General features: G+C 41.1%; 1 protein-coding gene across 17 annotated transcripts in view; it reads right to left on the bottom strand.

The window, feature by feature from the left end:
- The window catches only part of ACACA (acetyl-CoA carboxylase alpha), a 268,765-nt gene that overhangs the window by 39,655 nt on the left and 213,684 nt on the right, over positions 1–15,426 (bottom strand). For all 17 annotated transcript variants that reach the window (XM_019732514.2, XM_074320146.1, XM_019732521.2 and 14 more), the window contains 2 exons: positions 2,647–2,790; positions 1,932–2,052 (listed from right to left, as the gene is read on the bottom strand). In XM_019732514.2, the coding sequence (XP_019588073.2) occupies positions 1,932–2,052; positions 2,647–2,790 (265 nt within the window). The remainder of the gene's footprint in view (positions 1–1,931; positions 2,053–2,646; positions 2,791–15,426) is intronic.

Below are 15,426 nucleotides of genomic sequence, written 5' to 3'. Positions count from 1 at the left end.
AAATCTGAAGTCACTCGATTTGGGAGCGAGTGTTGGCTGTATACAGACAGCAGGATGAATTACTAGGGAGTCGATGAAAAAATATTATCCAAAACACAGAAAACTTAGTTTATCACAAATTCCATTTTATTCTGTAGATCTCATTAATAATGGCCAAGCTAATACCCACTTACATACATACAGACACACACACCTGTGCACCCCATGAAAGAGGCCTCAAATTTTGATGATGGTTCTAAACCAAATCTCTGAATGCATGAGGATATTGAAATTTTAATTTATATGCTTAGATCATCTTATGATTCTCACTTCAATAACAATGACTTAAACTACAGAATTCATTTCAAAATGGAAATGTCTTCTTCTTTCAAAACCCTCCTGCCTTATATGTTGATTTGGTGGGGGGAGAGAGCCACTGGTGGGCTGGGGCTATTGTAGGTGGGATTTACAGCTCCCAAAGAGTGGGTCACGTTCACTTCCGATGTAGAACTTAGAAGCCAGCTAAGATGGCTCCCCATAATTCCTAGAATACTCACTGAATCTTGTTCTGAATTGTCCCCGAAAAGTCCTGAATTTTATCTCAGGCTCATAATTCTTATCATAATAAGGGTATAAAAATGAGAGGTAGGGAGAAGATTACTATGGTGATTCTTCTGGCTATGGTAGAAAAACTATTTAGTTTTATTAAGATTAACAAGACAAGGCACTGAAGACAACAGTTAAAATTTTAAATGAAAATCAACCTTCCTCTGGTGATTTTTCTACACTATGTATAGTTAGGCTTTGGATTAAGCCCCAGCTCCTAAGTAATAGCTGTGTGACCTTGCACAAATCACTTGACTTCTCTCAACTTGTAAAACGGTGATCTCTTTGTATCTCCGAGAGGTGGTAAGCCCAAATAAGACAATGTATATGGAAGTGCTTTACACTTTCACCTGGCTGAGAGTGGGCGCCCACAGAGGTTTATTAAATTTTCTTTATGAAGACTTCTTTCTCTTTCAACAAAATCACGCTGACTCTTAAATTTAATTAATTTACCTTCTGCATTCCATTCTTTTTTAAGATATAACCTTTCTTTGAAATAGTTGCAATAAACATGCAAAAAAGGACAAACACTTTCTCAAAAAAGAAAAAAACACCTTAAAAAGTAAGATTCAACATGTAACAGGGGGATTTGGGGCTTCACAAAAGAACCTCCCAGTAAGTAAGGTTTGTGAAAAAAGCCAAATGGACCAACAAACAAGAATGTACATTTGCCTTATATGGAGCTACCTCTTTTGTTTTTTGTTTTGTTTTTAAAGTTAGGTAAAATCAGCCCCAAGACAGAGGGATATATCAGATAAACGTGGAGGGAGGGCTTGTTCTTGCTCTGTTTATAAAATTAAAAGTTCTGGCCAGTCTCTTCATGAATAAACGATCTCCCAAAGTAACCTGACATTACTGACTAAAGCAAGTGCCAATACTGTTACCAGCTAAGAAGGGCACCCCGCAGGGTGGGTGCTCGGCAACAGCTTGCTGAGCAAAGACCTTCTCTAGAACTGATCTGATTCATCTCTGTTTAGAGAAACTAGATGGTTGACAACTCTGGTCCTAGAGTTCTATGGCTTATATTGAACTGTTTTAAAGTCTTTGAACCCATTCACTAGTAAGTGCTTTACTAGCAAAATAAACAGAAGAAATGTATTAGTGACTACTCTGCTTATGACTCAGTGGCTGATTTGTAAATCTCGTCTCATTATTTTTCACTTGCTCTTGAAGGATTTTCCATCTTTTTCTTCTTCAGAGAGCATTTTCAGAGCTTTCTCATTTCCAGGTACTTTAGTAGCTGTTTTCTGTGTCACATGCTATTGTGCAGGAATTGGTTAGTGATTAAAATACAGACTGAAAGCTTGAGGGCCAGGGTACCACAGGATCCTCCAACATATACGTACTTGGGTGAGGACGGCCTGCGAGCATCCATCGAGGATCATACGGGGCCTTTGTGGGAACAAACTCGATGATTCTATCTATAGGATCCTTGGAGTTCAGGATGGGCACTGAACTGTTTACATTCTGGAAGGACATTGGGAGGGAAAGAGCACAGTCATTAGGAAACAACTGTCCTGCAATCCAGCTAGGCAACAATTGTTAGAAAGACAGCAGGGCCCACATACGGAATGACACCCAAAAGTCCCAATCATCCGCTGGAAGCATCCCAACTGGGGGCCAAGCCCTGAGGAATATGCACAAGTCTCAGAGCTCATGCAGGACGGAGCCTGGCACAAAGCGGTGCATTCTGACCCCTGGCTTCGGTGTGCCCAGGCTTTCTGCAAAGCTCCCCAGAGGGATGGAAGGCTATTACAGAGGAGAAAACCCACAGTGACCAGAAAGCCTTAATGTGCTGGGGTCTGAACCCAGAAAGGCCGTGAGGGGTTCTGTGGCTGGAAAATATCACAAAGGGGCCCAAGCAATGAAATCTAAAGGTATTTTAAAGGTAGAAGGCAAAAGATGGCTTTAAGAAAAAAAAGAAATCAACGGCTTTCCGAGGAATATTTCACAAAGAATTCCTGCACCGTACGGTCTCAAGGGCAGAGGCAGTAGGCTGTGGAGAAAGGGCCAGGTCCTGTGGGCTCTGGGGCTTTTTGGTGCCGGGTAGGAAGGGCTCACCTTAGGCATGTAAGACAGCCAGTGCAGGATAGTGAAAACCCCTTCAAAGTCATCACAAACGGTGCTGTGAGTCACCCCGTTGTTGTGCATTATCTGGATGCCCCCCAGCTGGTTATTGGAGGTGTACACTTCCCGCCCGAGGACCTAGGGAAACAAGCAAGAGAAAAGGCATTCGTCTCCATGGAAATAAAGGCAAAGTCTATTTCGTAATTCTCACGAAAATGGGTTCTTTACTGCACAAGACAGAGATTCCAGCTTCTGAGGGGCTATCTGGACCTTCCTCCTAAAAAGAAAACTTAGAAAACAAAAAGGGCTTTTAAACATTCACATATACCGCTGCAACTGAAAACCCAGCAAGCCTCTCTCCCTCTCTCTCTCTTTCTCCCCCTCCCTCCCTCCCCCACCTCTCCTAGCTGCCACAGTATGCGTAGCATACTTAGACTCTGAGCTGAAACCACAGCGGTGGGTGGGTGACGCTGGGACCCTGGAGAAATGGGCTATCTGGTCATCTGCAGGCCTGGCGTGCATATACACAAAAGAGGTAATGTGCCTGTCTTTTGACAATCTTTAGTGACAAGTCTCAGTTACAGAAACGCTGTGAAGTCTGGGTTCCTCGTTTTTAAATTCTTTTTAAAAGGATTACTTTCTCTCTTATATTTGATTTTTAAAGCTGGACTCCCCCCGCCCCCCACCACACACACACACACACACACACACACACACACACACTCACACACATACACACAAGCCCTAAGGCTGGCAAAAATCTCGAAGCAACTCATGATACGGACACAGACCCCTGAGTCTAAACTCTTTGTGTGCTGGGTACAGCCCAGTGATTTATACCCAATCCCACCTCTCCTGCCTCTGAAGGTTCCAGGGAATCCAAGGCCTCAATCCCTGGGTATCCCTGCAGGAATTTAACCCTTGTGAGGTCGAAGAGCACCTGCAACTGGAAACCACAAAGTTTCCTGTAAAGGAGAAAAAAGGAAGAAAAAATATTCTTGGCACTTGGAAATTGTAGGGTTTCTTTTCTCCTGAAGATTGGTTAATAATTTCTTTCAGGAAGGGAGGCTTTCTGACCCAGCGGATGGAAGGCGGGCAGCCTGATCACTGACTATTGCAAACTGCTGAGTGTGTGGTAATTGCCAGTCATCTAGGGTAGCCCTGGAGAGCTCTAAACAGTTGTAGAGCGCTTACTGTATTTTACCTTTCCTTTTCTCTCTCCCCTCCTCCTTTAGAAAAGAACTACAACACAAAATTTCTTCCTTACTAACTTTTATTCATTTCCAGTCTTTGGGGAGAGACCGGCAAATTCTACCTGGATATTCCCATTTCGCCCCTTCTTGTGAGGAGCTTTGAGAAGTTCTCCTGCCTGCTGGCTCAGCTCCTACATCAAAACCCTCCAAAGGCTGAGGAAGTTGGTGACCAAAGTAATCACCTCAGTGTGACCCAGCTGGCCTTGGTGCCATTTTACTTCAGCTAGGAAGGACAGAAGAGACTTTTCTGAAAAGAATATGGAAAGCAGGATTACCCTCAGAGTACTGCTTTCCTCCATAAGGAAGTGCAGAGAACAAGCCTTTGCAGGCAGCCCTGAGCCGGGCACCGTGCTGGCAGCTCCGTTTGAAAGAGCCCCAGGAATGGGGGAGACCATCTCTGACCACTGGGCTCCCACCCTCCTCTCAGTCTGTCTTTAATCTCAGCCCAGGCACTGCGGCTCTTTTCTCATTCTCCTGCTGTCTCTTTCCATTTGCCCTCTCTCTGACTGATACACTGATCTCTCGGTCACTCGGCTTTCTGCTCCACTGAGTCCATATTACTAATAACACCTTCGCCACGGCCAGTTTACCTCATGAAGGCAGGAGCACATCATTACAAAATAAACTCATAACTTTGACATTCTAGCAAATACATGCCGTTTGTTATTTTTATGGCTTTAGTCTTTCTAACAGGCAGAGGGCATTACATACCTGTTTCATTTATATCTTTAAATGTGTGCACACATGCACACTTGCACATGTATTAGGAAACAAAACAGAACAACCACAAAAAAACCAAACCAAAACAAATACCCAAAGCAATCGGCTGATGGGGGACCCTGGTGGGGGCAGAAACCCTGTCACTCAGGCAGGGAGGCCGTGCTCTGATCTGGCTCTGGTTTTATGGATGTCATAAACCTGATGGCCCACAACTGGTCCTTCTGGGACCAACTGCCTCTCTGCCAGAAGTCATTCAGTGTGATCAGCAGTATTTTTAATTATTAAAATAAAATTGGAAAGGGGGAAAAGGAATAAAAAGGAGACACTGTGCTGACCCTGAATATCTGATATTCACAATCTATGCCAGGAATTCGCTGCCTCCAAGAGAGAGCTGGGGCCATTTTCTATTCAGAAACACTGTTTTCTTTCCTAGGAAACATTGTCTCTCGTGCTTGGTAATGTCCAACCACTTAGACTCTCACAGCTCGCCACAATTATTAATGGACCGATGAAGAACCAGCAAAGGGACCAAAGTGGACCAAGAGCTGCTTTGCTGATTAAATACACCTTCCTCAGATGTTTTTGCCCCTCCGTTCAAAGAAGAAGAGAGCATCCAGAACTGGGCTACTTCCAGAGGCTCTGCCACTCGCCCATTCCACCCCATATTCTTACAAAACAATGGGAGATAAGCTTGGAAGGAGCAAGAGTTTAATAACTTGGTATGTCTTCCCTTTACAAGTGGAAACTCTGCAACTGATACTTAGGTATTGTTCTGAAAAGGCAGCAGTATTTCTACATTTCTTCTCCTCTGGGTTCAGAAAGAAACCTAACCAGGGCTCATCACAACCAAGAACACTATTTTTGGGCTAGAGGAATGTTTGTCATGTGAGAAGATTCATTTAATTTGGGAATTAAAGAGAAAAAGTATAGGGCAGATGAACAGAGTCTCCAAATGGCTCTCTCTGACAAGCTTTATCTTAGGAGGCGGGGGTTTGGGCGGGAAAGGACACACAGAGAGGAAACCCGCTTCCATACCCACAAACAAATGCTGACAATCATAGCTACTTAACAAGCGGTGAAGAGAAAGCAGCACCCTCCAGTTCATCTTCGATGACTGTTCGTTTGGAGCAGGCACCAGGAGAATGAGGGCACACACAATAGCTCCTGATTTATAGGGGTCGTTGCTGACTCAAGTGGTTTTAATGATTTTTAGAATACTTCACAACAAAAGCCCCAACCAGAGAAGCAGAATCAGGGCTAGGACAAAATCCATTCTGCCTAACTCTGAAACGATCACGCTGGAACACTTACGCAAACCCTGATTAGCATCTTGGAAGACAAAGAAAAGAACACCCATAGAACCACTATCTTATTCCTCAATATGTTGCCCTACCAACCTTCTACAGCAAAATCTGGGTAAACCACTCTCATCACCATCATATTTTCATGAAGAAGCCCTTCATTCATCAGCTTTTTCAACTTCGACACATGCATTTCTATAAAAGTCAAGTTGCTGACTATGTTCCATTTCCCAAATTATTCCTCTTACATTTTCTACCGCACGATACAAACTTTTAATTTACCCGCCCAACAAGCACCAATAACCACTGAAACACAGGAGCCACTGGGAACAGTGGTGACTGTCCCGAGGAGCCACTTTGTGGCTCCCCAGGACTAAGAGGAGAAGCAGGACGGTGAAATATTTGGAACAGGCACCATCTCAGAGTCCCCTGTGGAGGAGTGTCCAGATCGACACACCTGAGTAAGGGCTGAGGCTGACAGGAAAGAGGATCTTCATATACTCAGTATAAACTAAAGCCTCATCCAGTACTTCGCTCATTGCGGCTGGCAGACCTGTGAAGGAAGGGAACCGCATAAAAGCTGGTGATTAGCAGAGACACAATTGTTAAAGACACCACCAAAGATGCTCCATAGCCGACAGAAATTTTGAGCTCCAAAAGAAGAACAAATGAATGCAGTCATACATACACACTGAGGTCTCTGCTGCTCTTGCTTCTTATCTAGAGACACTGCAGACAGCTCAGGTTTACCATAGCTGACAGGCAATGAAAACAGTCTAATATACCGCCTGCTCTCTCCCTTAAATCCCTTTTTGGAGATCAAGATAAACACGTTCTTCCTTTTCCCAGTGCTCCCGACGTTTGACTGAAGTGGCAGAGCACTGTGAGGTTTTGTGCAAATGAAAGCACTATGTAATACAGAATGAGTGTACTATTTACTTGTCAGGATATTTGTCAGCACAGGCATTGAGATTTCCAAGTTTCACAGAGGCAACTTAGCTCAATTTTTTAAAAAATTGCTTTTGTCCTGATATACACATTATGTTGGGGACCCTCAGACTTATAGGCAAATATTTGCAATCATGTGCTGAAGATGTGGAAAATAATGATGCACATTGATGGAATAAAAATGAAATCTACCACTGGTTTCCCCTCTTTATCCAGTCTTTCCCCCGGTAGACAATCCTTGGTGGGTCAGGGCAATCTATTATTTAAAAAAGCAGGGAGTACAAAATTCCTCCTGCATCAGAGAATTAAGCTACACAAGCTGGGTCCTGGCTGCACTCCTCCTTCTCATTAGGATATTTCCACGCTCAGGAGGATCCGAGGAGGGGTTTTTGTAAATTTCCCGAGCAATCGTCATCACTGGACTTCATCCATGATTCTAGATATTAAAGCCACCCTGGGATCTGTCAGGTTATTGATAAAGGTTTGGATAAGGCAGAAAGAGAGATAGACATGAGAAAGAATGAGCGGGAGCAGTGAAAAAGTGGTAAAACAGGGACAAAAGAAAGGAGGGAGGAGGAGAGAGGGAAAGGGAGGGGGAGAGAAAGGACGGGGAAGGAAAAAAATGCAATAGCTCATCTACTCATGCTGCTAACACCTTCCTGCCTGACCTGAGAGGACTACATTTTTAAAAGCTGACAAGTAATTCAATCTCCAATTAACAATTTTAAGTGGTACAGCACATATTACTATGTAAATGTTTCTCCAGGAATATATCCAAAGGGTGACTGGAATTAAATCTCTAGGGAGACAGGACCGGTGTCTACCTGGCCGAGAACACTTGGGGGTTCCAAAACACAGTCCCTTAATACACAAACTCAGGGCTACAACTTCTTATCCCCCCCTTAATTGCCACTGGCAAACAGGAGTGCTGGTTGGGGTAGAGAAGGGGCACAGAAGGGGCAGTGACTTACTGCTCGGACAGGATGGGAAAGCCTGACTTGATGGCAGAAGGATGACAAGCCACAGTGGATGCAAGACCATCCACTGCAAGACCAACAATTTCTCTCTAAGGAGCAAAGTTAGGAAGTGATCAGGTTTGCTGCTGGATAAACTGGAGGAAAGGGACTGTGCTACCTGTGGTAGGAAAAGACATTTAGTCAAAAAGAGACCAAGAGACAGACCAGAAGTAATACTGGAAGACCTGTTTACTGAAATGTGGGGAGAAGAGAGGAATGAGTTAGATGGCAGGAGGATGATAAGGATTTGAAGGTGGACTGAGTGAGGAACAGAGACTCATTTTTAATGTGATGAGGACAGAGGAAAGCCACTTGACAGTCTGTCAAATACATGAGAAAAGGCATAGGTTTCTGGAGTGAAAACTGAGTGCCAAAAGAAATCACTCATGCTCATTTAGCTCCAGACTTGAGTGTACTGATAATAAATTACTTCCAAGTATGGTGTATGGAGGTATAATTTACATACAGTAAAACACCCATTTTTAGGTGTACAATTCTATGAATTTTGACAAACACCTGTAACCGCCATCAAAGTCACCTCCAAAGTTTTCATCCCCCAAAGCTCCTTCATCTCCTGTGTAAACAATTCCCTTCTCCTGCATATAATAATCACTGATCTTTTTTCTGTTTCAATAGTTTTGCCTTTTCTACAATGTTCTATAAATGGAATCATACCATACGTAGCCTCCTCTGTCTAGTTTTTCAGTTAGCATAATACATCCAAGATTCACGCTGATGGAGGTAGCAGAAGCTCCTTTCACTGCAGAGTAGTATTCCATTTTATAGAAACACTGCAACTTGTTCATCTGTTTCCCTGCTGGTGGACATTTGGGTGGTTTCTAGTTTGGGACAATTATGAATCAAGCTGCTATACACATTCATGGACAGGTTTTTATGGGTCGATATATATTTTCATTTCTCTTGGGTAAATACGTAGGAAGAGGATTGCTAGGTTGTATGCTAAGTGTACGTAACTTTATTTTTTTAAAAGTCAAACATTTTTCAATGTGGCTGGACCATTTTGCATTCCCACCAATACGTATGAAAGTGCCAGTTGTTCTGCATCTTCATCAATACTTAGTATTGTCAGTTAAAAATTTTATTGTAGTGGTATGTAATTGTGATTTTAATTTGCATTTCCCTAATGACTTTCATGTACTTATTTACCATCTATATATCTACTTTGGTGAAATGTGTGTTCAAATTTATGTTCAAATGTGTGTTGGGTTGTTTTCTTATTATTGAGTTGTGAGAACTCTTTATATATTCTGTATACTAGTCTTTTGACAGATAGTTTTCTATAGATGGAAATTGAAAAAAAAAAATCCGTTTCTCAGTCACCTTCCAGTGATTTTTCTGTAAAGGACACAAAACATGAGGCTAATGATGAAAGGCTGTGTGATGACTGCATGTACCCACCAATGGCAAGGCACAGAGTTCGGGGCTTGCAGGGCCTGGCTTCTTGGAGAATAGCACTGACAGTTTGTCTCTGCACCCTTTTTGTTTGTGTTTTATCACTTACATCTGGTGGGCAATTTTATTTTTTTTTCTTAGAATACATGCCATGCCTTTTATTGTCTTTTAGCCTAAATTTTAAGCTCTATGTATACCCACAGCATCAGAACAGAGCTTTAGACATAACAGACGTGCAATAAAAGCATGTGAACTGCCATAATTCTTAGTGCTCTATAAAAACTCCGCTCTGATTAATATTTTCAGCAAGTCGAACTACTATAAGCAAAAGAAGTCTTTCCTATTAGTGTTATAATGTGAATTGGCTTTCTTAAGCAAAATGGGTGGTTCAGTTTTTCTCTCCTTTTAGTTTTCCCCAGTGCAGACACTGGGTTTTTGTTGTTGTTGAAGTATAATTGACATACAATCTATGTTAGTTGCAGGTGTACACAGTGATTCAATATTTATATACATTAGGTAATGACCACCACAATGAGTCTAATTGCCTTCGGTCACATATAAGTTAACATAATATTACTGACTATATTCCCCATGCTGTACATTACATCCCCATAACTTATTTTTATTTTATAATTGAAAGTATATACATCTTAAACCCCTTCACACTGGCAACCAGCAGTCTGTTATCTGTATCTGTGAGTCTGATTTTATTTGTTTGCTTTGTTTTTTAGATTCCACATAAAAGTGAAATCACACGGTGCCTGTTTTTCTACCTTTGACTTATTTCACTTAGCATAATAGCCTCAAGGTCCATTCATGTCATCGCAAACACCAAGATTTCATTCTTTTTAAAGGCTGAGTAATATTCCATTATATAAATGTAACATCTTTATTCACTCATGCATCGATGGACACTTAGGCTGTTTCCACGTCCTGGCTATTGTAAATAATGTTGCAATGAATATAGAGGGGCATATATCTTTTCGAATTAGTGTTTTTGTTTTTTGGATAAATACCCAGAAGTGGAATTGCTGCATCATAAGGTAGTTATATTTTTACATTTTTGAGGAACCTCCATATTGTTTTCCATAGTGGTTGCACCAATTTACATTTCCATCAATAGTGCACTTTTCTCCACATCCTCACCAACACTTGTTATTTCTTGTCTTTTTGATAACAGCCATTCTGACAGATGTGAAGTGGTATCTCATTGTAGTTTTAATTTGCATTTTCATGAATAACTAGTGATGTTGAGTATCTTTTATTGTGCCTGTTGGCCATCTGTTATGTCTTTGGGAAAATGTCTGTTCAGATCCTCTGCCCATTTTTTACTCAAATTCTTCTTTTCTTGTCATTGAATTGTATGAGTTCTTTACATATTCTGGATATTAACCTCTTATCAGATATGATTTGCAAGTATCTTTTCCCATTCAGTAGGTTGCCTTTTCATTTTGTTGATGATTTCCTTCGCTATGCAAAAGCTTTTGATCTTAATGTATTTTTGCTTTTGCTGCCCTTGCCTGTGGAGTCAGATCCAACAAAATACTCCTAAGACCAATGTCAATGAACTTTTCTTCTAGAAGTTTTAAGCTTCGGGTCTTACATTTAAGCCTTTAATCCATTTTGAGTTTTTTGTTGTATATGGTGTAAGAAAGTGTTCTTTCTTACACCATATACAATTCACCAGTGAAGCTATCTGGTCCTGGACTTTCGTTTATTGGGAGTTGTTGGATTACTGATTCAATCTCTTTATTTGTAATTGGTCTATTCAGATTTTCTATTTTTTCATGATTCAGTCTTGGAAGATTGTATGTTGCTAGGAATTTATCCATTTCTTCTAGGTTGTCCAATTTGTTGGTGTATTACTGTTTACTTCAATGGTCTCTTACGATTTTTTGTATTTCTGTAGGTATCAGTTATAACTTCTCCCCTTAATTTTCTGCTTTTATTTATTTGAGCCCTCTTTCTTTTCTTCTTGATATCTCTGGCTAAATGTTTATCCTTTTTTTTTTTTTTTTTAAAATCTTTTCAAAGAACCAGCTCTTATTTTCATTGATCCCCCGTCCCCCCATTTTATAGTCTCTATTTCATTTATTTCCACTCTGATCTTTATACTTTCTTCCTTCTACTAATTTTTGGCTTCATTTGTTCTTCTTTTTCTAGTTCCTTTAGGTGTAAAGTTAGATTGCTTATTTGAGATTTTCTTGTTTCTTGAGATAGGGCCTGTATCTCCATGAATTTCCCTCTTACAACTGTTTTTTGCTGCATCCCATATATTTCAGAATGTTGTGTTTCCATTTTCATTTGTCTCAAGGTTTTTTGTTTTTTTAATTTCCTCTAATTGTTGACTCATCGGTTATTCAGTAGCATGTTGTCTACTCTCCATGTGTTTGTGATTTTTCCTCTTCTTGTAACTGATACCTAGTTTCATACCATTGTTGTTGTCAGAAGTGCTTGATATGCTTTCAATGTTCTTAAATTTATTGAGACTTATTTTATTGTTTAATATGTAAACTATCCTGGACAGTGTTTCATGTGCACTTTAAAAATGTATATTCTGTTGCCTCTGAGTGGAATGTTCTGAATATATCTATTAAGTCTTCTAGGACTAATGTGTTATTTAAGGCTGATGATTCCTTACTGATTTTCTGTTTAGATGATCTATCCATTGTGAGGTATTAAAGTCCCTTATAATTATTGTATTGCTGTCATTTTCTCCCTTTATGTCTGTTAATATTTGCTTTATATATTTAGGTGATCCTATGTTGGGTGCATACATATTTACAAATATTTTATCTTATTGTTGGATTGACACCTTTATCATCATGTAATGTCCTTCTTTGTCATTTGTTAGTCTTTGGTTTAAAGTCTACTTTGTCTAAGTATTGCTATCCCAGCTTTCTTTTCATTTCCATTTGCATGAAATATTTTTCATTTCCATTTTCAGTCTGTGTGTGTCCCTAGATATGAAGTGAGTCTCTTGTAGGCAAAATATAGAGGGGTCTTGTTTTTTTATCCATTCAGTCACTATATCTTTTGATTGGAGAAATTAGTCCATTTACATTTAAAGTAATCATTTACAAGTATCTACAAGTTGCCATTTTGTTAATTGTTTTGGTAGTTCTCTGTTCCTTTCTTCTTCTCTTGCTCTTTTCCCTTGTGATTTGATGACTTTCTTTAGTATATTCTTTTTCTTTTTTTTTTTAGATTTTATTGGGGAAGGGGAACAGGACTTTATTGGGGAACAGGATGTACTTCCAGGACTTTTCTCCAAGTCAAGTTGCTGTCCTTTCAATCTTAGTTGTGGAGGGTGCCATTCAGCTTCAAGTTGTTGTCCTTTCAGTCTTAGTTGTGGAGGGCGCAGCTCAGCTCCAGGTCTAGTAGCCATTGCTAGTTGCAGGGGGCACAGCCTACCATCCCTTGCGGGAGTCAAAATCGGCAACCTTGTGGTTGAGAGGACGCACTCCAACCAACTGAGCCATCCGGGACCTCAGTGGAAGCTCAGCTCAAGGTGCCATGTTCAATCTTAGTTGCAGGGGGCGCTGCCCACTATCTCTTGCGGGACTCGAGGAATCGAACTGGCAACCTTGTGGTTGAGAGCCCGCGCTCCAACCAACTGAGCCATCTGGGAGGCAGCTCAGCTCAAGGTGCCATGTTCAATCTTAGTTGCAGGGGGCGCTGCCCACCATCCCTTGCGGGACTCGGGGAATTAAACGGGCAACCTTGTGGTTGAGAGCCCACTGGCCCATGTGGGAATCGAACGGGCAGCCTTCGTAGTTAGGAGCATGGAGCTCTAACCGCCTGAGCCACTGGGCCGGCCCCTTTAGTGTATTCTTTAGATTACTTTTTGTGTGTGTGTGTGTAACTGTTGTAGGTTTTTGGTTACCAAGAAGTTTACATATAAAAACCTAAAAAGCTAAATATATAGCAGTCTATTTTTAGTTGATAGTCCCTTAAGTTCACATTCTAAAAGCACATTTTTACTCACCCCTTCACATTTATGTTTTTGTCATACATATTTCACATATTTTTATTTTGTTTTATCCCTTAACTAATTATTGTAGTTATAGTTAATTTTACTTCTTTTGTGTTTTAATCTTCATACTAGGTTTATAAGTTATTGATCCAGTACCTTTACTATACATTTGCCGTTGCTTTTACCAGTGAGATATTTTCTTTCAGATATTTTCTTATTTCTAGTTATGACCTTTTCTTTCCAGCATAAAGAAGTCTCTTTAACATTTCTGCTTTAGTGGTGATGAACTCCTTTAGCTTTTGCTTGTCTAGAAAACTCTTTATCTCCCCCTCAATTCTGAAAAACTTTACCAGGTAGAAGTTTTTTTCCTTTCAGCACTTTGAATATATCGTGTCACTCCTTTCTGACCTGCAGTTTCTGCTGAAAAATTAGCTTATAGTCTTATGGGGGTTCCCTTGTATGTAACTAGTTGTTTTTGTCTTGCTACTTTTAAGAATCTCTCTTTATTTTTGACTTTTGCCATTTTAATCACCATATATCTTGGTGTGGGTCTCTTTGGGTTCGTGTTGTTTCGAATTCTCTGTGCTTCCTGGACCTGGATGTCTGTTTCCTTCCCCATATTAGGAAAGCTTTCAGCCATTATTTCTTCAAATAAGTTTGCTGCCCCTTTTTCTCTTCTCCTTCTGGTACTCTTATCATGTGAATGTTGTTACCCTTGATGGTGTCCTAGAGGTCCCTTAAATTATCCTTATTTTTCAAAGATTCTTTTCCCTTTTTGCTGTTCTGTTTGGATGTTTTCCACTTTTCTGTCTTCTAAATCACTGATTCAATCCTCTGCTTCATCTAATCTTTTGTTGATTCCATCTAATATATTACTGATTTCAGTTATTCTTTCTTCCTTCCTTCTGACTTTTAAAAACAACAACAACATTTTACCTCCTTTTTTCTTTCCTATCTCTCTGTTGAAGTTCTCACTGAGATGACCTATTCTTCCCCTAAGTTCATTGAGCATACTTATAACTAGTGTTTTGAACTCTGCATCTGGTAAATTGCTTGCCTCCATTTTGTTTAGTTCTTTTTCTGGAGTTTTGTCCTGTTCTTTCATTTGGGTCAAGTTTCTGTCTCCTCATTTTGGCTGCCTCCCTGTGTTTGTTTCTATGTACTAGGTAGATCTGCTATATCTCCTAGTCTTAGCAGAGTGGCCTTATGGAGTAGGTGTTCTGTGGAACCCAGTGGTACAGTCTCCCTGGTCACCTAAGCTGGGCGCTCCAGGGGTGCCCCTTGTGTGGATTGTGTGTGCTCTCCTAGTGTAGTTGAGCCTTGATTGCTGTTGGCACATCAGTGGATGGAATTGACCCTCAGGCTGACTGGCTGTGAAGACTCGCCATGACTACAGTGAACAAGCTGTTGTGCTGGGGCTGATACCATGGAGTGGGAGTCACTTTAATGGGCTCTGGTGCCTGCCAAGTCCACCCTATGGGTGTGAATTTTGTGGTGCTAATTGGGTGGTACTCTGGTGTGGTCTGAAGCCCACCACCAGGTGTGTTGGTTTTGGGGCCTCTTGAGAGGGGCCCCAGTACAGGCCAAGGTCAGCTACTGCCTGTGTCTGGTCCAGGGCCACCTGATAGGAGCTACCATGTTTCCCCAAAAATATAGTAAATTTACTTATAGTAAAATAATACTGGGTCTTATATAAGACCGGGTCGTATATTAATTTTCACTCCAAAAGATGTATTAGAGCTGATTGTCTGGATAGGTCTTATTTTCGGGGAAACACGGTACAAAGTAATCTTCAGTTGGTAGCTGTCTGTGCTGGGTTTGGAGGTGCCTGGGAGTGGTAACCAACTGTAAACCAAGTGCTGGGTTTGGGGCCATTTAGCAAGAGGTGCAGTACACACGGAGTCCAGCAGCTGCTTGTTAGGGGTTTGTGGACCTTTGAGAGATTTTAGGAAAGTCTGCAGCACAGGCTGAGGCCAGCTGCTTGTGTGGATAAGCCTGTGAGAGAGGTTCGGGCTGGGCACGTGAATTCAGTGGCGTTGGGTCTCAGAGAATCACCGGGAAGGGCTGAGAGTGGTGTTAGCCAGGTTAATGGAGACTCAGATTTGGCACTGGCCTGCACCTTCAGGCTGTATAGGGGGAGGGCTCAA

Source organism: Rhinolophus sinicus, linkage group LG15 (genome assembly GCF_036562045.2).
Source record: "Rhinolophus sinicus isolate RSC01 linkage group LG15, ASM3656204v1, whole genome shotgun sequence".
Taxonomy (NCBI): Eukaryota; Metazoa; Chordata; class Mammalia; order Chiroptera; family Rhinolophidae; genus Rhinolophus; species Rhinolophus sinicus.
This window is presented reverse-complemented; position numbering and strand designations above follow the sequence as displayed.